General features: G+C 46.0%; 1 protein-coding gene across 2 annotated transcripts in view; it reads left to right on the top strand.

The window, feature by feature from the left end:
- Positions 1-23,461, top strand: part of usta (uronyl 2-sulfotransferase a) — a 43,539-nt gene that overhangs the window by 15,470 nt on the left and 4,608 nt on the right. Inside the window, exons 2-6 of one of the 2 annotated variants that reach the window (XM_047021328.1) lie at positions 5,794-5,910; positions 12,295-12,338; positions 15,949-16,104; positions 19,441-19,520; positions 19,683-19,836. In XM_047021328.1, the coding sequence (XP_046877284.1) occupies positions 5,794-5,910; positions 12,295-12,338; positions 15,949-16,104; positions 19,441-19,520; positions 19,683-19,836 (551 nt within the window). The remainder of the gene's footprint in view (positions 1-5,793; positions 5,911-12,294; positions 12,339-15,948; positions 16,105-19,440; positions 19,521-19,682; positions 19,837-23,461) is intronic. The other variant, XM_047021329.1, reaches the window with a different exon arrangement.

Below are 23,461 nucleotides of genomic sequence, written 5' to 3'. Positions count from 1 at the left end.
CTTCTCTTTTCCTCCTCGCCCTGCTCTTTACACAACCACAATCTCTTTGCATGGATAAACAGTATTGGCACGCTTGCTGTGTGTTTTATGTGTCAACTGAAACTGTGTGCTCTTCTAAAGTACTGTGTGTGTTTGTCTTTTATTAATCAGGGTAACTGTGTCCGTGAACGGCTTCATGGTGACTTCAGTACTGTGTGTGTGTGTGTGTGTGTGAGGCTCCATGGTGAGCCCATCGGGGTCTACCCAGCCCAGCCTCAGTATAGAGCCCCAGTGTCCTCCTGCCCCAACGCCAGCCTTCTCTAAAGAGCGCTTTATTACCCCCGCCCCTGGAAGGGGGGAGAGACCGATTTAGAACCCCTTTGACTCTCCCTCCCTCTATCCCAAACTCTTTTCCTCTTGCCTGGCTCTGCTCTCCTCTGGACTCAATGGAGAAGGTTATGGTCTCATGACTCATCATTAATGGCTGTTCACCCCTGTTTCAGACCTCTGTGTGTGTGTGTGTGTGTATGTGTGTGTTTGTGTGTGTGCGTGTGCGTGTCCGTGCCTATGTACAGTATGTACGGAGTATATGCATGTGTGTGCATTCAAATGATTTCCCAGTAATATATTAATGGTCATGGAATGATTCCTCTCTCACTCGTTCACCTACCAACTACTGTCGTCATGCTGGACACACAGACAAGCTGCTCCTGGATGGGTGACATTGTTAGGAACAACGGGAAATAAAGAATGTTGTCGAGAAATGTCTTACTTGGGGAGAAAGAGAGAGAGAGGTGTCTGGGTGGTGTAGTGACAAGAATGGACCGTGGGAGCTGTGGTTGAGGGGAACATAGGTTTGTGGAGTTAGAGTCATGGCCAGAAGGGTTACAGTGTCCACAGGCTTCACTCCAAAGGCCCTTTTTACCCTGTGGGAAACGGTGTGACTCAGACACAGACTTTCTCATTATTTCTGTCTCACAAACACACGTACACATACTCTTTTTCTATCTTGCTCTATTTATCATAATTTCTTTCTCACAGACACACACAGACACACACACACACTGCCCTCTCCAAGTGCAGCCAATGCTACTGAATGGATCTGAATGGATTCCTTCTCTCTCTGGTATGCTTTCCTCTCTGAGACCACGGAAATTTCCACACCCTGTGCGTGTGTGTTTGTGTGAACGTGTGTGTGCAGTGTTAGTGTGTGTTAAGTGCGTTTAGTGTGTGTATTTCTGTGTGGTGCATCACCTCACCAAAAGGTCTCTTTTAAACCCTACGGAGTGATGGTGGATTTGAGAAGTGCTCTGCCAGTGTGTAGTCTGCCGCCGTTTCCTCCATGAGCTCATCCATGAAGAAGCTGTGTTACCCCCATCATCCTGCCCTCACCCTGATCCAAACAATAGGCTTATCTTAAAGATTTGCCGTACCCGCTTATTTTCTTCATCCTCAGCCAAAGCGGCACGTTAGCTTTTATGACGTCATTGTCTAAGGGGACGTCTTCATCTCTTAACTGTGCGTGGTTTTGTTTGCTTCACGGCTAAAGCTCTCAGCTGCTTTTAAGGGGCCCAGGGGGGGTGTGCTAGCTGGCCTAGCTGTGCTAAACCACATGTGCTGAGGGGGTGGAGAGTTTGGTGACGCCTCAGGGCATCCCATTGCTTCAGCGTGCTCTTGGTCGAGAGCCTTCTGACGCACGGAGCACCTGCTGTAACAGAAGAGAGATGGGGTGTGTGATGCTGTAGATTCCATCCCTAGTTTAGTTGATCTGTTGAGGTTTTTGTTGATGCTAAATGTATGAGTTTCTGTCTACATTAACACCCATCATGAACACAGAAGTAAGAATGTCCACGGTCATTGCTCTTTGGCCCCTGTCTGTGGTAGTCTGTGTGAACTAACTCTCTCCCCCTCTCTCTCTATCTTCCTGTCTTTCCCCCTTTCTCTCTATCTTCCTGTCTCTCCCCCTCTCTCTCAATCCCCATCACTCTCTGTTGTTTGTCTTTTAACTTTTGTTGCAATAAAAAGTTGGAGATGGAGGTTGAAGTTGAAGACCATTAAGCTACTTTTGTTTACACGGCTAAACCCTTGTTCCAGTAGCTCTTTACCAGCAGGGGACAGGGAGGTTGTGGCTCAGGTTGCCCTGAACAGATCTCCATTTTGGAATATAAAAACACATGCCAACATATGGAGAACACATGGACTTTATATGAAACTTAGAGAGGGAGGCAGGAGACAGTCTATGTGTGTGTGTATGTAAAATCTCAGGAGGTTTTGAGATGATGTCATTGGGGTACCAGGTGGTCCACTTCAGTGCGCACATCCGGTGACTTCTGGTATGGGCCACCATGAGACACACACACAAAGGATCTCTCTCCCTTTCCTCTTCTCTCTCACACACACACTGCATCTCCTCCACAAACACTAAACTCAACTAAAAAAAGCAGTGACCACTGTACAAGGGAGGGGTCCACAGTCCCATTGTGGTGTAACCTGGCACTGACCGGTGCTGCTGACCACTGCCCCCCCAGACGGATGCTTCCGTTGCAGGAGTATTTATGCGAGATGATAGATGCAGACTAGGGCTCTGCTTGGATCCTCTGTGTAATTAGGGAAGAGGTTTGGGTTTTTTGTGAAAACACGCACGCAGGCCCATGCACACGCAGGTACACACAGACATTCACGCACACACACACGCAGAACATGCTGGCATCGTGTCAACTGGGTTGTATTAAGGAGCACTGCGGTTGTATGGAAACCTAGGGAGGGAGGGGAAGAGACAGAGAAGGAGAGAGGAGAGGGCAAAGAAAAAAGAGAGGGGGGAAGAGAAGAGAGAGAGACAGAAAGAAAGGAGGAAGAGCGAGGGAGAAAGAGAGGGAAGGACAGAGGAAAAAAAAGAAAGAGGAGAGGAGTGGAAGAGAGAATGAGAGGGAGAATTATGGCTTGGATGAGGATGGTCATTCCATAGTAATAACCACTGGTCAGGAGAAAGGTTGTGGCTGAGACGATGATGATGATGTGGTAGGAAAGGCTACACACACACGTGTATATGAGTCTGATGAACAGAAAGAGTTACACTCACAACACAGCACTTTGTATGGATGTGTGTTTGTGTTTCCTTTTTCGCACTCTGAAGAGCCTGATATAGTCTGTCAGGGGATTAGGAGGACGCGCACACACGCATGCACACACGCATGCACACACGCTTGACCTCATGTCCCCAATAACACCACCTTCTTTCATCTCCTCCACTCCAGAGACAGTGTGGTTCCATACAGCTGCTCCAGCTGTGTGTGTGTGTGTGTGTTTGTGAGGGAACATTAATGTGTGTGTGAGCAAGCACGTGTGTGTGTGTGTGTGTACAGAATATGTGTGTGTGTGTGTGCCTGCGAAGGCAGCCTGTCAGGAAGCTGTTAAACCTGATCAGTCTTCCAGCCACCGTGCTGAAGACTTTAACACACCTTTACATGGCCTATATCATCACATTGTGCTATGCTGCGGTTCATTTAGCTACATAGACGTTAGTTCTTTCCCTAACATTGGGCAGTGTTGTAATGGGGTATGTTTACCGTAGAAACCAGTTGAAGTAGTTTGACCTTTAATCTTCTGGGCTGCTGTTCCAAGCTGATGTGTGTGGGTGTGAGTCACCAGGCCTTGTCTGTTTGGTCATGTGTGGTTTACTACAGGTTGCAGAGAAGGGTAGTACTTTGTTGGAAGGTGAGGTGTCGAAAGGTGTAAGACTTAGATTAATCATCCACTTACTTTAGCTTTGTGTGTTCTCTCCCTCTCTTTCTCTTTTTTTACTCTCCTTCTCTCTCCTTCTCTCTAACTTCTCTGTCATTCTTTATATCTTTCTCCCCCCTCTTTTTGTCTGTCTCTTCTCCCTTCCTTCTCTCATACTATACAGCAGTTTTGTCGTACTGTACAGCTGTTTTTCCTGAACCTTATCTTATGTCACATGACCACCCCACAGGGATTCTGAGTCACCACTGCCAGCCAGTAGTTTTCTTTTCTCCCATATTAAGTTTGGAGTTCCCCCCTCTTCCCCTTTGCTCCACCTCTTCTCCTCTCCTCCTCGCTTCCTCTCTTCTTCCTCTTTTTTACTTGTCCTGGGAGGCCGGTGATGCACATAACACACTAGGAAATGTCGGAAGTGTGTGTGTGTGTGTGTAAAAAGAGAGAAAGAATCTGCAGGAATCTAATGAGAGGAAAGCCCAGGATGAAGTCACATACAGGACAGTGCTGTACAGTAGCAGAAGCCTGTGGTTCTGGACCATTCCCATTGTGTGTCTGGGGACTGCAGAATCCCCTCCACAGGACCACAGGAGAGAGAGAGATTTATAGTAAAAGAAAGAAAGAGAAACAGGGAAATGAAGAACAATGTTTCCCACAGCTGGCATTTCTTTTCATTGCCTTCATGATGAAAGGAATCTGTAATACCAGGTTGTATAGCTGTACGGTTTTATCCTCCGCAGAGCTAAGTGTTTCCAGAGGGTCTTCCATGGGGACAGCATACTACAGGGGAGTCTGCTGTAGACTAGGTTGCTAACCTGACGTCTGTTAGGGTGTGTGCAAAGGTCCAAGTTCACAGCAGGCAGGTGTGACATTTCACAGAACACACACTTCCTAGTTTGTGCTGGCTGCCATGGAAACAGGGAGCTGAGACCACAATTGGAGCTCGGGCGCGGGTTGGGAGAGGGGTCGGGGGTGTGGTAGGATGGCAAGTAGGCTACTCAGGACGAGTGGGGGGAGGTGGGTGAAAGGTGAGGGAGATGGTGGAGAGGAGCGGAGGAGAAGAAGAATAGATCAGCGGAGGGGGGGGGGGGGGGGGGGGGTGATGGGAAAACCTTGCAGATGACTTTGGGGATGAAGAACTGCCACAAATGTAGCCTTTTTTGGAGAGAGAGAGAGAGAGAGAGAGAGAGAGAGAGAGAGAGAGAGAGAGAGAGAGAGAGAGAGAGAGAGAGAGAGAGAGAGAGAGAGAGAGAGAGAGAGAGAGAGAGAGAGAGAGAGAGAGAGAGAGATGCTTTCAAAAACTATTTAACAGGGATGAGAAGCACAGTCAAAGGGCCTGTACTTTGCCCAAACATGTCAAACACCCTTTCAAATGAGTCTTCTATCCTCAGTGTGAGCTAGATGAGTTATTTTAGGATAGCCTCCAGAGAGACTTGTTTGAAGGGAGAGGTTGCCTGGAAGATATTTCAGGGAGTAGGTGGATAGAGAACCATGCAACAGCTCAAAAGACGGTCAAATGTTTTCCCTCCAAAACTAGCATTCTAGCTGTGCACAAGATGGCCGCCCACTATATTGTTGCTATTTTCTCCCTCTATTCATCATCCTCCTCTTCCCATTGTTACTGTAGTTAGTTTGTCACATTTCAGTACGTGGGGTGTGTTTTTATATGGCTCGTCGTGTGTTTAGAGTCTGTGTTAAGCAACTGAGGCCATGTTGTTGTGAGGTCGTCCCATTGTGGTTGAAGTTTAATGGGCTGGCTTTCAGTTTACGGAGGCTTAGCTGTTGTTATTGCGCTAAGGCCTTCGGTATTCAGTAGGCCTTCAATGTCATTAGCAAGGCCTATTCTTACCAACGTGGCGCCATTGTGCAGGAGAAAGTTTTTATTGTACGAGATTTGCAACCATTTTACTGTACGATACAATGCTACTTTTCTTACCCATGTGGGTAATAAGAGTACTTTATTGTAGCTTACAAAATACCATAGCACACAACACATTTAAATGTAATGCAATTTGTCTAAAGAATAACTTTATTTGACCAATTATGGATTAAAGGGTCGTTCCATTTGGCTTCTTTTCGTAGGGGTGTTTGGGAAATTTCACTGGTCTCTCAGGCCGCAAGTGGGCAGTCTCTTAGTCCACAAGGACAGGCTAGCCAGAGAGCTGACGGGCCGTCCACACGTCCGCACACCCAGACGAGGTACGTACCACTCAGTAAACTTGGAGCCTTCAAACAGGAAGTGACAAAAATTTGCTTAGTTGAGCAAGCTTAGATTTGTGTTCTCTGACATCAGTTTTTGTTACGCTGGCCGGACTTCCTGACCTCTGTGTGTGACACTCCTGGCTTCTGGGGAAACAGTGGGAGGTTTTAGACTTCGTGATTGGAAGAGGAAATCTTCCAGAGCAGGAAGGACAATGTTTCCTGTGTCAGTGTTCTGTGTGTGGGTCTACTGTATGATTGGTCTCTGTGACTGCAGGTCAGTGACATCATTAGGGTTAGGAAGGGATTGTTCAGTCTTCGTTGTGTCTCGTGTTGAAATAGGCCCTCTGGGGTCAGGGCAAGGCTGAATCAATAACAATTTGCAAATCCTGTTACATACTTACAAAATCCCTTGATTTGTCTTTGCCCTCTGCAGTAAAACCAAAAGGTCAGTCATGTAGGTGTTGACTGGGAGGCAAATCATACACACCCCATCTCCTTTCAGTGTCATTGGTCTCTGTAAAGACACTGCTGACTGTGCAGCACTTGTCCCGGTGTGGGAAGAGAAGTGGGAGGTAGTCGAAGGGGGGTCAAAAGCCTTGCCTGATTTGGTGGAAAAGTTAAAAAAGGGAAGAAAAACTAAGTCAAAGTGAGAAGAGGCCCCAGGAGCAGGGCTCTATGTACTTCCCCTGAACGGATTACACAAGTAAAACAGCCCATAATATACCCCTTCTCCTGGCGTCTGGCAACGGTGGCAGACTGGGAACAGAGGCAGAACAGACCAGCACTCTGTCCTCCTCCATCCAGGAGTCACTTCTCTAAAAGACTGAAATCCCCCGCTCTCTACGGATTCTCTGCCATCACCTTAGGGTAACAGGCAGGGTGACGGGGTTCACAGTCATGTGGCCAAGCAGCTCAAATGATTTGATTCACTAGACTTCATTCAATTGACTTGACTTGATTCACTTGACTCTCTTAATTTAATTTGCTTGGCGTAACTCGCCTGACTCAACTTGATTTGGTCTCAATTTGATTCACTTGACAAGGCTTACCTTGGTGATTTGACACACTGGATGACTTTGTCAAGGCTCACTCAACAAGCATGGATGTCTGTTTGTTCCTTTAGATCTAGTTTTTTTGAGTGAGGAACCAAGCGTCTGGAAGAATGCTCCTGTTATTTTAGAACTCGTGTTCAGGGGTCGTACAGTATCAGTTATATATCCTCTGTGAACACTGAACTTCTCCACAGCCTCTCCATAATTCACAGCTGTAACTCAAATGATCTGCACAGTGTTGCTACAAGTTGGCCCTTGACTTCCATGGGAGGCTCAGCCACTGGTCTACTGGAGCCTTCATGTCCAACATACACACCCACCCTCCTCTACCCCCCCCCCCCTCCCTCCCCCGCCTTAAACAACAAGGGTGTGTTTCAGTGTTTTTAACATTGCTTATCTTCCTTTGTTTGTGGTCTGTCCTCAACCTGACAGATCCACACCCAATCATTCTCAGTTGTTTCACTTCCAGGCATGGTTTTTCCAGACCTCTCGGATCCACAGAATGTGTGTTTAGTTCCATACGCCACAAAAGTCAACATTGCTTTTTTGGATAATCTGTTTAGCAAGGCCCTGGTGTGTGTGCGAGTGTGTGTGTGCTTGTATATGGGGGACTTGACAGTGGCTACTGTGCGGTGTCCACAAATTACATGATGATACTGCCTGAACTCCCCTTGTGCTTTCCTTACCTCATTGTGGTGTGTGTATGGGTGTGTGTGCACTCATGTAGTGCATAGTGTGCATGAGTTTGTTTTGAGGGGTGTGCTATATGACTGAAGCAAGAGGTCTTGACCTCTACATGTTTCAGACAGGAGTGGGAATCTATTAGAATTATTATGTTTTATCCAGCTGCAAAGAAGAAGATCACCCTTCTACTACCAAAGACAAGCTAAGTCTGTGTTTAGAACAGTGTCTATTCATACAAATAAGGATATGTATGGAACACTGTCCATTCTTAACAGACAATTTTAGGAGTGTTGCTGGAACACTGTCCATTCTGTCTCAACAGAGTGTTGGGGACCCGCAGTGTTCTCAATGCTAAGCAGCGTTCCACAGTGCTATGCTACTGTGCCTTCTCATTCCACCTGTAACAACACAGTATTTGCAGTCCCGACCAGGTCCTCACCTGTAGTACTCTGTCTGGCCACCAGGGTGACAACAGGGTGAACCAGAGCTCTACAGAGTGGGTGGAGACCCTAACTCTCCCCCAAACTCCCCCTTATAATTACAGAGATGGTTCCAGCCACGAGTCTTAATGGTGGGCCACTCCCACTCTCCAAATCAAAGGGCTGTGTGACCACACACACACACACGCTTACACACACACACACACGCTCACACACACACACATGATGGCAGACTGACAGGCATGCATGTATGTAACCACAAAAAACACACAAACACACATATCGTACACCTACAGACATGCACAGACACAAGCCTAGTATACACATTCACTCAGACACACAACCACACATTTACAGTCTCTCAAACCAGGGCTTGTTTGCATTTTCTTGTTTATCTTTTTGGACATAGCTGCACAGCCAACCTTGTAATATACAGCACATTTCTGTGACTGTTGTGAAGTTCTAAGCATGGGTTTGACTGGAGTAGGGTGTGTTTTTATACCAAACTGGTTATAGTGATGAAGAATAGTCTAATCTATTCACTTCCTCCTGACACACACACACTCAAAAACCCTGAATTCAAGGAGTGACACTGCATGTGGTAAGAAATGTGGTAAGACATAACATCCTGTAGTCAGAAGCCTCCTCAGGAATCTCCCATTGTGGTGCAGGAGGTTCTAGAACTCTCCGTTGGCTTCCGGAATGTTCCATATCAGTGTTTCAGACTTGGCAGGTTGGACCCTGATGAGAAGTAAAGGCCCTGACTCTCAAAGTTGAGTTGCACTCGGTGTCACAGCAGTCGTTCCCTGTGTGGTTCCCCCCCTCATCCTCCTCTTCCTCCCACCCTCACCTATTCTGGGATGTTCTTTCCCTAAGCCCTACTTAGCTAAGTTGCCAATTTCATAAAGCAAATGAAACGGTTTATGCTCTAAGTACATGTTTATGAAATTCCCAAAGTTACTGTAGCATTCCTGAATGGGGCCAAGTCCGGAGGGAAAATTCCAGCACCCTGAGGGTTCGTTCAGCACGGCCTCAGGGAATAGTTCCTGTAGATCAGACTGTTGTTTCACTTGTAAAAATGTTTGGAAAGCTCAAAGACTTAACGAGCTCCCAACTGTCTTTTATGTTTATCAAGCAGAGGCACACTGTGATTTTGTGGCAATGTTATGATTTACGATTTGCATGCAGATATAAACCCCTCTTTTTGAGCTTCTACAAAAAAATAATTCTCTTGTCTTGCAGTTTATTTCCCTGTGTCTCCATCTTTTTTTGTCACGCTATCAGTTCATCAGTGTCTTTTGCTAACCTTTTTGTAACCCCGTTAGGGACTTGAACACATAACTCTCATGTCTCTACCAACACAACGGGATCTCTGCTCCTGTTTTTCTCAATAACTTCCTGATTGTGTGGCACATTTCTGAGTGCACCCAGAGTCTGGGAATCTGACCTTTGACCCTCCCCGGGGCCCAGCTGGCGGAGGGGCTAATGGGGTGGAGGTGTTAATTTGCCCTAACGAGGTACTAAGCTCCAGAACCCAGAGAGGCAGCAGAGGCTGAAACCGGGCCAGGTTTGGGTTGTTCCTGGCTGGGTACGGGTTGGCTGGGCACTGAGCCCTGTGGATCCTTGCTGAAACTCTCTGACAAGCATATCAAGATGAACTTCAAGTTAATCATCCCTGGAGGCACGAAGGTGGTGCACAATGCATGGCTGTACAAACAGCACGCCACCACAGAACAGAAGATGTACGTGCACAGACTAACACCCTAAAGCTTGCATAACAGCAACCACACACTCCATTCACTATCTAGTGAATAGTGTGTGTACAATGTTAGATCATATTTGTCATATTCTTTATATGTTGTGAAATGACACAGATTCCAGTTGCTGGCTTGGGTCTGCTGTGGTGTGCTGTGCTGTGCTATGGTGGGCAGGATGGTGGCCTGGTTCTGGTGTGGTGTGCAGGATGCAGGTCTGGGTCTGCTGTGGTGTGGTGTGGTGTGCAGGATGCAGGTCTGGGTCTGGTCTGGTCTGGTCTCGTCACATTGCGGTGTTCTTCCTCTTCAGCTGCTCCCCTGCAGGCTTGTGGATCCCATGACACGTTAATCCCATTAACCATTTAGCCACTTCCGTACGCATACCCCGCTGAGCATGCACATACAGAAACACACACACACACACACACACACTGACCCCTCAGTAACCCACGGGCAGGGATCAAAGTTGAATGCCTTTCCTGGAGTCGTTTGTGCTACAGACGTTCAAGCTGTCATCTCTGGCCCCACCCCTTAACCTCTGTTTATTTCTCATGGTCAACTCAACCATATCAACCATACCAAATGTGTCCTTTCTCTCTGTCTCTCTTCCTTTCTATCTCCATCTCTCTCTCTCTCACACACAATGTCTCTCATCTCTTTTTCTTTCTCTAGCTCTCTTAATGGGTGGTGGAGGTGGAAGGTAATTGCCCATGTTTATGAGCTTCTGCTGTGCACTGGAATTAGAATTAGTTCCAATCCAGCAGACTAATTAAAACCACACACAGGGGGTCGGTCATGATAGATGACAGGGAGGAACTAAGATGTCTGCGTCTCGTTTCCCCCACCCTGTCACAACCTGAAATGCCCCTGCGCCATCTGCTAACCTAAGCTTCTAACAGCACTCCTCAAGATCCATGTCTAAAATATTACGGAACACTGTAAAGGATATGTGTGTGTCTTTACATGAAGGTGTTTGTAGTGCAGCTGTCTAAGCATTAATGCAGTTGAGCGTCTGAAGAATTACGTAATGAACCTCTGGGTTCGCATAGAACAGTGTGTGTGTGTGTGTGTGTGTGTGTGTGTGTGTGTGTGTGTGTGTGTGTGTGTGTGTGTGTGTGTGTGTGTGTGTGTGTGTGTGTGTGTGCAATCTGAAGCCAAACCACATAAACCTAGATTGTATCTGACAATATGACTGATTGCCCCGACATCAAACATTAATATCAGAAAGCATAAACAGTACTTTAAAAAATGCACTAAGTCTAACCATGCTGAACACAATCTTGTTAAAAAAAAAGTGTAAAGTATGTTCTTGCAGAGAGAAACATTTCTTACAGCCAACGTATTTATTTGATTATTTACCCATCAGTTTACCATTGACGATACATTTTCCACTGCTCAATTAGTTTCCATATTTTGTATATTTCTACATGTGGTATATATTTCTCTTTTACACAACATTTCTCCCCCTATCTCTATTTATCTGTTTAATTTTCTCCCAACTCTTTCTCTAACTGTCTCTGTCTCTCCTCTCCCTCATGTCTTCAACACACACTGTCTCCCTCTCTCTCTCTCTCTCACTATCTCTCTCTCCCTCACTCTCCCTCACTATCTCTCTCTCCCTCACTCTCCCTCACTATCTCTCTCTCCCTCACTCTCTCTCCCTCACTCTCCCTCCCTCACTCACTCTCTCCCTCCCTCACTCTCTCTCTCTCTCTCACTCTCCCTCACTCTTTCCCTCACTCTCTCTCTCCCTCACTCTCTCCCTCTCTCTGTCTCTCCCTCACCCTCTCTCTCTCAACTCTCTTATTCTCTCCCTCTCTTGCTGCCTCTCTCCCCTACTCCTTTCTGAATGTTGTAGAGATGATGGGAAGTATAGCGCCTCAGTGTCTCTGGACAGGCTTCGCGTGCAGGAGAAGAAAAGGCCGCTGTCTAGAGCCTGGGCCTGGAGTTGGAGAGCGGGCTGAAAGGAGAGCATAGATCCTCAGTGTGAGCCGAGTCTTGAAAGGGCCCCTTTGTCCCAAGATGAAACAGCCCCACAGTGGTAGATACTGTATGAATGGGCCGTGGCTCGCTCATGATGACATTCCCACACTTTATGTGGCTGTAAAGGCTGGTCTGTTTTTCTTAGAGGGATCGTGACCGAGGAGCCCTCTGGGGAGGCTCTGCGGGCCTATTGACTATTGTTGTGGCTGCAACTTAGAGGATTTAGACTGGAGTGACACCTGACCGTTTGTGCCGTTTTTCAACTTGAACCATTTTGTAACAATTTTCTCGCACCTGATATAGAAAGGCGATCATGGAGGATCACGTGTTTGAAAGTTGTCGGTCACATTTCGCTCGGTTTCTGTTAACTTTACAGAACATTCACGGTAATGTTGATTGCTTGGCTGCAGCCAGGTAGGTCATTGGTTAATTACGCTCCAAAAAGAAATCTTCATCTTCTCTTCACAGGTGAGTCCACGTATTTAGATGACCACGGACCACCAGCCCCAAGGGTAATAACTTTATCTTCTTTCTCTATATCACTCAATATGTCTCTTGTATTTTCCTCTCTCTTCCTGCCTTCCTTCCTAAGCTGTGTGATGACTTCCCTCTCTGTAAAATCTGTTCCTTGGATTTATCTTGTTCTTTCTCGACTTCTTTCTTTCTTTTTGTTGTATTTTCCTCCCCCCCTCAGTCTCTGTGATGTGTTGCCCTGTGTGAGAATGCCAGGCAGGATAAGGGTTAGGTCTGTCTGTCTAGCTGGAGGAGTTGTGTGTGAACTCACTCTAAATACCAAATAGACCTCTGCTCTACACTATCCACACTCACACATACAGACACACACACACACATACACACACACAGAGGCCTTGTGTCTGTACAGCTGCATCTGTCTACTCTTCAATCCGTCTCTCCTCCACCCTCCAGTCTTCCCCCTCACCTCCTATCCTGCCCTGGTTTAAACTGTTTTGTCGGTCCAACATGCAACATGAATTAGATAATTACTCTGTGTTGTTTCGTATGCTACTCATATCTACAGCAGTATCTGTGGCGATACTGGCTTTAGTTTAGAACTTCTGTGCGTGTTGTGACCACAAGTATTTTTGAGTCCATATGGCTTGGTATCTGTTTAGACAAACCCAAGCAACTGTTCTGATTAGCTCTGAGACTGGACATCTGGACTATGTTTGTCTGTTATGCGCTTGTTTGAAAAATGCCTGTTTGTCGTTTTGGCCAGCTTAACCCAGAGGTGAATGACAAGAAGCTATGTCATCTGTTAGAACAGAGGCCCTCAATAATGAGAACATTCTGGATGTGTGATTGGTCTGCTCTTCTCTCACACAGGTTTGGTGAATTGTGTTTAGAATTGTGTTGCTTTGCTTCCAACCTATAAAATGATATCGGCAGCCATGTTTCTTTGCTAGTGGTAGGCCTAGTTGAAGAGACCGTAGAAGAGACTTCTTAAAAGCGCCAAACGATCTCCACATTAGTCTGGTCAAACAGGGACAGGAACAGCTGGCTTGTGTCCTGAGGCAGAATGAGTCATGAATTTTAACCACCTTGTTCAAACACAGTGGCTATAATAGAATGATATCAGTCATAATGGAGACATCCTTTGCGCTCTTCTCTAAAACGGCGGCTATTTTATCAAGTTGAATATACACAAATGTCACATCTCAAATCCCGGTTCATGACGTTTTGGGGGGGGTTCCATTTATCTTCTCTGGTCATGGAATCCTTACAGCCAGTCTGGTGGAGTTGCACAGGAGACTGGCCGCTACATTGGTTCATCCCCTCAGTTTTTTTCTTTCTGCTTCTTAGATCAAAGTGTGACAGAAGATACCAGTGGAAACCACATCAGACAGCTTATTAGGTTAGCTAAGCCCCGTGTGGTCCCAACTCAGAACAGAGGCATACTGACTTAATACTGTATTAGCCACTAATGTTAGCGAGAGACCATTAGCCATCTGTCATTATGGTAACCCCTGCAGGCTGGAGAAATCATGCTAATGCGGCTAACGCTGAATAGACCATGCCTGTCATCAAGCTATCCTCTGATGTTAACCTGAAACTGAGCTAAATTTAGAAGAGACAGCTTATTCATCTCAACCAACTATGGCAGAGCGTGAGTTTAATGTAAGACGATAATGTTTTGATTGTGAGATTAGAAACGTGATTAGATTAGAAATGCTTCACAGAAATGAGAGCGTAAAGAAAAACCAACACCCTAAAAGTAGAAAGCACTCTCTGTGTGTGGCTGGGAGACGAGGTGAGTGGAGGTTAAGCGGAGGAAGCGTCCAGCACATCCAACATGTCCTGACTGGGTTGTCCACATAGTGCTTCCTGTCAAGGGAAGGATGAAACACACACAGATATGTTATACATTAACACACACACACACACACACACATGAACACACATGAACACATGAACACATGCACACACAGAGATATGAAAACAGAACAGTGCTAATTCAAACCAGCTGAAGCTGAATCATGGCCCTGTGCACATTATTTAGTTTCCAGTATCTACTGCAGATGCTCTTTGTGTGGAAGAAAGAAAGTTTACTGTCTGCTAGCAAATGATTTTCACAATAATAATCTGACACTGAAGGATCCAGTTTTATATTAAACCATAACAACAGAACATCTCTGCGTCGGTAAAGAGATATTGACTGAATATCTCTATGCGCACACTCACACAATTATTTTTTCGTACAAAATAGAGATCTATGAAGGAGGCAATCAAATCAATTTAACAGTTGAATTGTAATAGATTGAATTCCTGCTTTGTGCTGTGATGCATCAATTCACTCTCATGATGATTCCCATCTGCAATTCTGTCGTGTTTTATACACCAGACTTCATACATTTATTTCTGATTTTGTGACAATATAAATACATTCATGCAAACAAAGCATGTGTCTCATCATCCTTATTATGACACGATAAACTGTGGAGTCTGTGATTACTTAGTAAATACCATTCCAGAAGACTTTCCACGGCCATCCAAGACTAACATTCAACATCTGACCTTCCTCATTCTTAACTGTCACAACTTTTTCTCCCAAAGAGCATATCTGTAGAGGTTGAATTAAAGGCTGTTGAGTTGATGGGGGTTAAAGTTGATCATATTATAATTCCAGTTACAGACAGCTTGATCAGGATGGCTCAGACTGTCATTTTTCACCGCTAGATTATTGTTCTCCAAACACATAATCTGGGCCCCTGGGGTTGAACAGAAGACCACTTTATATAAGCATCATTTACATTTACATTTACATTTACATTTAGTCATTTAGCAGACGCTCTTATCCAGAGCGACTTACAGTAAGTACAGGGACATTCCCCCCGAGGCAAGTAGGGTGAAGTGCCTTGCCCAAGGACACAACGTCATTTGGCACGGCGGGGAATCGATCTGGCAACCTTCTGATTACTAGCCCGACTCCCTCACCGCTCAGCCATCTGACTCCACAGATGGAGGTTTGGAGGTTTGGAGGTTTGGAGGTTTGGATGGAGGTTTGGAGGTTTGGAGGATGGAGGCATCGCTTCTATATATTTCTATACTACAGGAAAGGTAACTGACTGACTGAGTGACTTTGTAGCAAGATTAGGATATTTGGCACGACACAGACTCATGCCTGTCAGCGCAAGTTGTGCAAACAAAGATATCCATCCAGTTTTCTTTCCTCTACTCTTTTAAGATAGCAACTTTCTAGCCAAATAACACAGATAGTTTTAATGAACACTGTTTATCAACAGTCGACTTCCTGTAAAAGCTATTTGGCAAAACAGGAAGTGCATCATTGATAAGATGATACTTTGTCCTCTCTCTCTCTCTCTCTCTCGTTTTCGTAATCTTTCTCGATCCATTATTTTCTATTTACTTTCTTTCCCCCTCTCTTTCATTTGTAAACTGGAAGGGTTTGTTTTCCTTCTCACACCCTTGTTCCAACACTGTTGACCCTCATGCCAGAAGGTGCTGCTCACCCTGTGCACACATGTACAGAAACATCATTATTTTCCTCTTAACACTCCCCTTTTCCTCCAGAAAGACAGAACGTTTGTACTAATATACTTTTCTTTTGTTTGTGTGGGCGTGTGTGTGTGTGACCTCCTCCAGATCCTACCGTTTCCCAGCCAGGTGGTGTACAACCGTGTGGGGAAGTGTGGCAGCAGGACGGTGGTGATCCTTCTGAAGACTCTGGCAGAGAAGCACCAGTTCAACCTGATCTCCTCAGACATCCATAACAAGACCCGCCTCAGCAAGCATGAACAGGTACGACCTGAGGGATACTGCTGAGTGTAGAAGGGGCCACGCGGCGAAGACAGAGAGGAAAGAGGCCGCTTGTCTGTCATAATATAGTGCTTGTCGTAGACAGTGTTGGAAGGAACTCACTTGTGCCTCTGATTTAATACTTAAAGTGTCTTAAAAAGGCTCAACGTGAAGTATGTAATGAATGTAGTTATGTTCACTCAGCTTCATGAGCCAAACAGGATGCCATCCTCAAGTACTTCAAGCTGATCTGGCCTATTTAGCCTCTCTAGGAATGGGAAGAAAGAACAAAAGAACAGATGGGGAAACTCTTTATTGTTTCCAGGAGCATCTTAAGCACATAAACAGGCTTTATAGAGGAAAGGCTTCTTTCGTTTAAATCTGTACCCTTCTGAAAAGTGCTGAAAGGCCAGGCCGTGCCTGGGGAAATGCCAATACAAATGCCAACGTCTATGAAACATGGCTGAAAACCCTGCTAATGGTATGGGATTCAAAACACCACTTTCTGTCTTCTTCTCCTCCTCCTAAACTAAACATAGAAACCTCCATCCTCGCTGCTCTGTGAGTCGGATGGGTACAGGACAGATTTGAACAGAGATACTCCAACAGCACACACCTGCTCTGTGGTCGACCCTGTAGGACCCCTCCAAGGCATCCTCCAAAAGTGCCAAACCAATAAACATGCTCATGTAACCTTTTATAAACGATTCTGGCTGCCCACCTTCTCGTTCATTCACTTTAGACTACACAATCCGGCTTTCTTAAACTGCCCAAGGAGGAAGTGAGTTGGTGTGTGCTTCTGTGGTGTGAACCAAACCTAACCATTTCTCCTCCTCTGAACTTTTCCATTAGCATTGAAGTGTCTTACAGAAAACTGTAGATAGTTATTTCAAACCACTTCTGAGTCGCCAGCTACACATTCATGACCGTTACTGACCGATTGGATTTGGAGTAAATATTTGAAGCTAATATTTAATCAGCAACTTGTTTACTCATTCATCAAATCTGAAAGCATGGCTGTGTACTGTCAAAATTCCATTATAGTCATTAGGATTCTGGAAAAAGAAAGAAAAAATACATAAAACTGAATGACCCTTCAACATTTTACCACTATGAGTGAGTGTGCGTGTGTGCGTGTGTATGTGCAAGTGCATGTGTTGATTTATGCAGATCCACAAACACACTGCCCTAAGTTTAGAGACTGGTCTCATTAGCCTCTGTCTAGCTGGGTCTGGACCCAAGTGTAGGGCTGTTATCCTGCTGGCTCAGCCAGTGGTCTGCTAATGGCTTTGCCCTGAACTGAAGCTCTCTGCCTGGTTAGCCAAGCGGGCACAGTCTCCCTCTCCCTCTCTCTCTCTCTCTATATATTTCTCTGTCTCTCTTTCTCTCTCTCTGTGTCTCTCTCTTTGTCTGTCTTTCCCTCATGTACTCTCAGAGCATAATGTCCTGACTGTGTGTCTGTACCGGGACAACACGTTTTGACCGAAAGAGAGAGGTTTATGATTCATCCAGAAATGGCATCATAAAGTCTTTAATAAATGCTCTATATTAAGTGGAATTTTGCATTCTCACTCTCTCGCAAACAACCAGCAAATAGACGTGATTTTGCCAGAGTCTTTCTGTTCCTGCAAACACCGACCACATGTACGCAAACACCAAGGAGCTCGCTTCTGCTTTGGACGAGTAGACGAACATACCATAGCTACAATGTAGTTCATTGATTACCTTAACGTTTTCCCACAAGCCTAGTCATTGACTCTGAATCAAGACTCTTGTTTTGAAAGAACATACTATTGCATGATATAGTTGAATTGGTGAGGAGAAAGAGGGAGGTAGATTTGAGGTGAAGGGGGAGATAAGGCGAGAGCCTGTCCATGTTTGTTCATCTTGAAATGGATGAGGTGAAGGGAGGAAGGAGATTTGAGGAGATTACAGAGTGGGGGGTGGAGCAGAGCTGGCAGTCGCTTTCACTCTATTTACACTCCTCTCCTCCTCCCCTTGCCTCCCCCTCCCACCCCCAGTCCAGCCGTCTGATGGGCCCTGTGAGGAAGCCTTGGGGCCGTTTGCTCAGGAAGAGAGGGGATGAGGGTAGGGGTGTGGAGGGAGGAAGTATGCCTGGAATCCCAGACTATCCTCTACTTTCACTCTCTCCCCCCATCCCGCCCTCCTCCTCCCTTCCTAAATGACAGGGGGATTGGCCAACGGCTGTGGACGGGGCGGGTCACACTAACAGGGGAGGGGGTGTTGGGCAGCCTTGTCGTTTCCCTTAAATCAACCCAAACTTGTTTAGTGCCCTGACGTCAGCCAAGAGCCCTATGGGGCTGGACTTTTGTGGAGGAAGTAGGGAGGGGGGAGGGATAAACACTGAGCTAATTGGTCTGGACTAGTATTAGCTTTGTAGAGATTTCTCTGTAGAAAAGGAGGGAAGGGAGAATGAAAAGAGACAGAGTGAGAGACAAATAAAGGGGAAGGGAGTTAGAAGGTAAAAAAGGTATTTATTTGAAGTAGAACAGTTATGAGAGACAGCGATGGAGAGAGAGAAAGAATGAGAATACGAGACCCCAAGGAAGACAGGAGAAAGTGAGTGGAAATGTACTGGATATTGGTGAAAAGGAAGCTATCCAGAGCCTAACTAGGGCCTTACACACACTGGCTTGCCTGTGTACATAAGCATGGATACATAGATCAACGGAACTGTCCAAGAATGAGCAGCTATGACGCAAGGTCAGGTTCACTAAGATTATTTACTTGGTCCCAGTCAGTTAGAAACTAAAACAAAATGCAATTTTGGAACTGTAAAATATATCAATGTCACAGCCCTTCATGCAACAAGAACCCACACTGGAGCGCAGATTAGACACGGCTTGTGTGCAGAACTCAAACAGTTCACTTGTCGTTTTCTACCTTGTGTTTTCCTCCCATTCTGAAACCTGAGGACAGTATTTGGGGTGGATGTCTTGTACTGTCCATGTTTCCAGTCCAGGCTCCAGGAACAGTGCTGTGGCACCGAGCAAGAACATGTGGTGTGGGTTAGCTCTCATTAATACAATCATCTAGGAGTGTGATTGGTCATATTCCACCGTGGTGACGCCAGCCCCTGGCAAGCTGGGCGGGGGAACTCTGAATCGATTACACCACATAGACGTGAAACACGATTACACGATAGATCTGCCATCATCCGTGCAAACATCCTCCAGCGTTCAGGGTAACAGTTCACAGAGAAGTAGACTAGATGTTATTCTTAAAGCATTCCGTGGGAGAAGTTGTCTTCAGAAGAGAATCCTTTTCTAGTACTTTCTAGAACAGTTTGTGACTAATGTAAATGTGTGTGTATTTCAGGTGGATCTTATGAAGAACATCAGTAACATTCCCCAACCCTTCCTGTACACCAGACATGTCCACTTCCTCAACTTCACCAGGTAACCCTAGAAACATCACTAGCCTGACAAGAATCCATCAAACTCGCCTTTGTAACTCCAAAATACAGTTTTGGACAGCGTGCAATGTTGAATATTTGAAAATACCAGTGCTGCTTCTATAGGGATAAATGGTGAACATGTCTGTCTGTCCATGTGTCCCAGATTTCGAATAGAACAGCCAGTGTACATCAACATCATCAGAGACCCAATCAACCGCTTCCTCTCCAATTATTTCTTCCGACGCTTTGGTGACTGGCGGGGCGAGCAGAACCACCTGATCCGCACGCCGGGGATGAAGGATGATGAGAGATACCTGGTGAGATTCATCCTTAGTCGTCCTTTGTCCATCATGCCATTCATCTATTCTTCCGTACATTGATCAGTCGCCCAAACCATCCTTTATCCATCCACCCAGCCATCCTGTACATCCTTTATCCATCCACCCAGCCATCCTATACATCCTTTATCCATCCACCCAGCCATCCTGTACATCCTGTATCCATCCACCCAGCCATCCTGTACATCCTTTATCCATCCACCCAGCCATCCTGTACATCCTGTATCCATCCACCCATCCATCCTGTACATCCTTTATCCAGCCATCCTGTACACCCTTTATCCATCCACCCAGCCATCCTATACATCCTTTATCCATCCACCCAGCCATCCTGTACATCCTGTATCCATCCACCCAGCCATCCTATACATCCTTTATCCATCCACCCAGCCATCCTGTACATCCTGTATCCATCCACCCAGCCATCCTATACATCCTTTATCCATCCACCCAGCCATCCTATACATCCTTTATCCATCCACCCAGCCATCCTATACATCCTTTATCCATCCACCCAGCCATCCTGTACATCCTGTATCCATCCACCCATCCATCCTGTACATCCTTTATCCAGCCATCCTGTACACCCTTTATCCATCCACCCAGCCATCCTGTACATCCGTCCATCCATCACTCCATTCATCCGTTCACATGAGCCTCAATACCCCAAAGCCAAGTCAGTCAGAACATAGACATCGAGGTGTAGAGTACCAGAGGGAGATTCAAATGTGCTCACTTCTGTTAGTTGTGGCTGAAGCCTTAACCACAGTTAGTTATGTCTTGATGTTCTGGAGCCATGAGTCATGAGTGTGCTTGGGATGATTCCACAGAAGTTGATTAACTACTTTTCATAAGGAAACAGGAAGTCTACTGAAAAGGTGACCCAACACAACTTCTCTTTCACTCTGCGTCAACAATATTTCTAGAAACTGGATTTTTTTTTTACATGTAAAAGCGAACCGGAAGTCTTGGAGCTGTGATGGTGTGATGGTGTGATGGTGGCAGAGGAGGGATGATGACGGTTAGGAGAGGAGAGGAGCAGATGGTGCTAGGGAGGAATGATGAGGGTTATAGTGAGGCAGACGGCTACCAGCTCAGAGCTTTTGCCTGATTAGTCTACGAAAGACTCAATTACAGACCTGACTCTTAAATGACAGACTCCCTGTCTGGAACATGTGGACCTGGGGCTGTGTTTACCCCTGCAGCACACTCACAATGTCATGGCTGATCATTCATCCCTTTTCACGTCAAATGTTGCCTCACTGTGTACACTGAAACTGTCATTTATATCTGATTCATGTGAGTTGAATAGAGTCTTACTTTACAATGACTGAGCTTGTGAAGGTGATGTGTGCTGTATGGTTAGTGGTGAGGTGCTTGAGATAATCTGGGATCAGTCGTAGTGCGCCAACACTGATGAGGAATTCTCCTTACTGCTCCCCAGTCACGCATAGAGTCTCACACACACAAACACACACACGTGCACACACACGAACAATACCATTCTTTAAGAGTGCTGCCACAAATTATTATGTAACTGCATCGTATGCATGTACACACTCACAGACTCCCCTGCGTTGTCAAAGATACTCCACAACAGCCATAAAACATTTGCAAACAGTGGATGTAGTTCTGTCTAGAGTTTGACTGTGTGTAATTAAGTTCTGCTTGGGGCCCCTGGAGGTTAGGATCACGTGACTTGAGTTATTAAACTATGCAGCACAAGAGGCCTCTCTTACTTAGGATAATGTGGTACTTTGGCTGCCTTACCTGTGTGTGTGTGGAGTCAGATGGCTGAGCGGTGAGGGAGTGGTGAGGGAATCAGGCTTCTAATCAGAAGGTTGCCGGATCGATTCCTGCCATGCCAAATGACGTTGTGTCCTTGAGCAAGGCACTTCACCCTACTTGCCTCGAGGCGGAATGTCTCTGTACTTACTGTAAGTCGCTCTGGATAAGAGCGTCTGCTAAATGACTAAATGTAAATGTGTGTGTGTGTGTGTGTGTCTATATTTACGTGGTCTACTACGTCACACTGTTTCAGCCCCCCCCCCTTGGAGAGGATAGGATAGAAGTAGGGAAGGAGAGGAAAGGACAGGAGGAAACAAGAGGAGGCGAGACGAGAGGAGAGCAGGAGTACCCGGTGTGTGAGAGGAGTAGGTTCTGAGTGTTTGTGTGTAGAAGAGTGAGTACAGAAGGTGTCTGGGAAACCATTGTCTGTGCCCTGACCCAGGAACAACTCCTAATGCACGTGCTACTAAAACATTTCTGCAGTGGACACTCCCTCTGAACACACACACTCTCAGACACACACACAAACTCAAGGACACACTCACAGGGACAGAGAGAGAGACAATTGAGGGAAGGTAAAGTGTTGACATATTGCAGCAACACCAACACTAACCTGCAATGCTCCCAGTTAAGCAGGTGTGTAAACACACTCCCACATACAGTATATACACTCCTGAAGGATGATGCCCTGGCAGCAAGCCGTCCTCATGGCATGACACTCCAGTTAACAACTCAAAAGAGGATGGTCTGATACTTTTACTACCTTTTATTGAACAGTGATGGAAACATTGAGCACTTCACTTGCAACTACTACTACCAAGCCGCTCCCAGCCCCACACCCCCACCCCCCCCACCCCCACACACCCCCACACACAGAGAGACAATTGAATGGACTCCTCCCCATATGCACACACACACACACTCAAATGAGCAGCAGTTCAGACAGAGTTCCAGGCACCTCAGAAGTGAATGGAACATTAATCTTGAACTGAATTGGACCAGTGACTGTGTGGAGGCACCTTTCCAATACTAATGGGTTTCCCTTTGTTCAAGCACGGAGTGGGCATTGTCCATCACGAGTGAAAGTGTATGTTTGTGTGTGTGTGTGTGTGTGTCTGCGTTGCTTTGTATAAATGAGCGTGACTGGCCTGCCAGAGGTTCTCTAGACCGTGGGTAGGGCTTGTATCTGGTGTCACACAAGAGGCTGGGGCATGCTTAGCAGGGGTCCAATTGTTTATGTGTGTGTGTGTGTGTGTGTGTGTGTGTGTGTGTGTGTGTGTGTGTGTGTGTGTAAAGGGGTGAGATCACAATTAAATGTTTCACTTCCTGTGTCAATGATTCTGGCCGTTTTGAGAAACAGCTTTGCCTCCAGAATCTAATTAGTTGTTTATGAAATGTTGGCTAGTGGAGGGTTGGATATGCTGGGGTGTTTAAGTCTGACTGGGGGGGGGGGGACTCCTGTTATCCTCATGCTGTGTGTTAGTGTGTTTGTGTGTGTGTAAGAATGTGTGTACGTGAGAGAGAGGGAGGATGAGTGAAAGAGAGGGGAGAGAGAGTGGGAGAAAGAGGATGGGGCAGAGACAGAGAGAGCAGTATTTGTACTAGAATCATTCATGTGGTCTGATGCACAACATTCTTGTGTTCTACAAATGCTCCATTTAAGTGGTAGTCCCAGTTCTCCTTCTTCTCTCAGACAGACATACTCTCCCACCTGAGACTCCATCAAACTACCGTTGCAGAACATCCTTACAAATGTTTCCTGGGAAAGAAGCAACAGGAATATGGATAAAGACCAGTGGAGTGTGTTGCAGTTGGC

This window comes from Hypomesus transpacificus, chromosome 6 (assembly GCF_021917145.1).
Source record: "Hypomesus transpacificus isolate Combined female chromosome 6, fHypTra1, whole genome shotgun sequence".
In the NCBI taxonomy this organism is placed as follows: domain Eukaryota; kingdom Metazoa; phylum Chordata; class Actinopteri; order Osmeriformes; family Osmeridae; genus Hypomesus; species Hypomesus transpacificus.
Note: the sequence above shows the minus strand (reverse complement) of the source record. Positions and strands in the feature narration are given on the sequence as shown.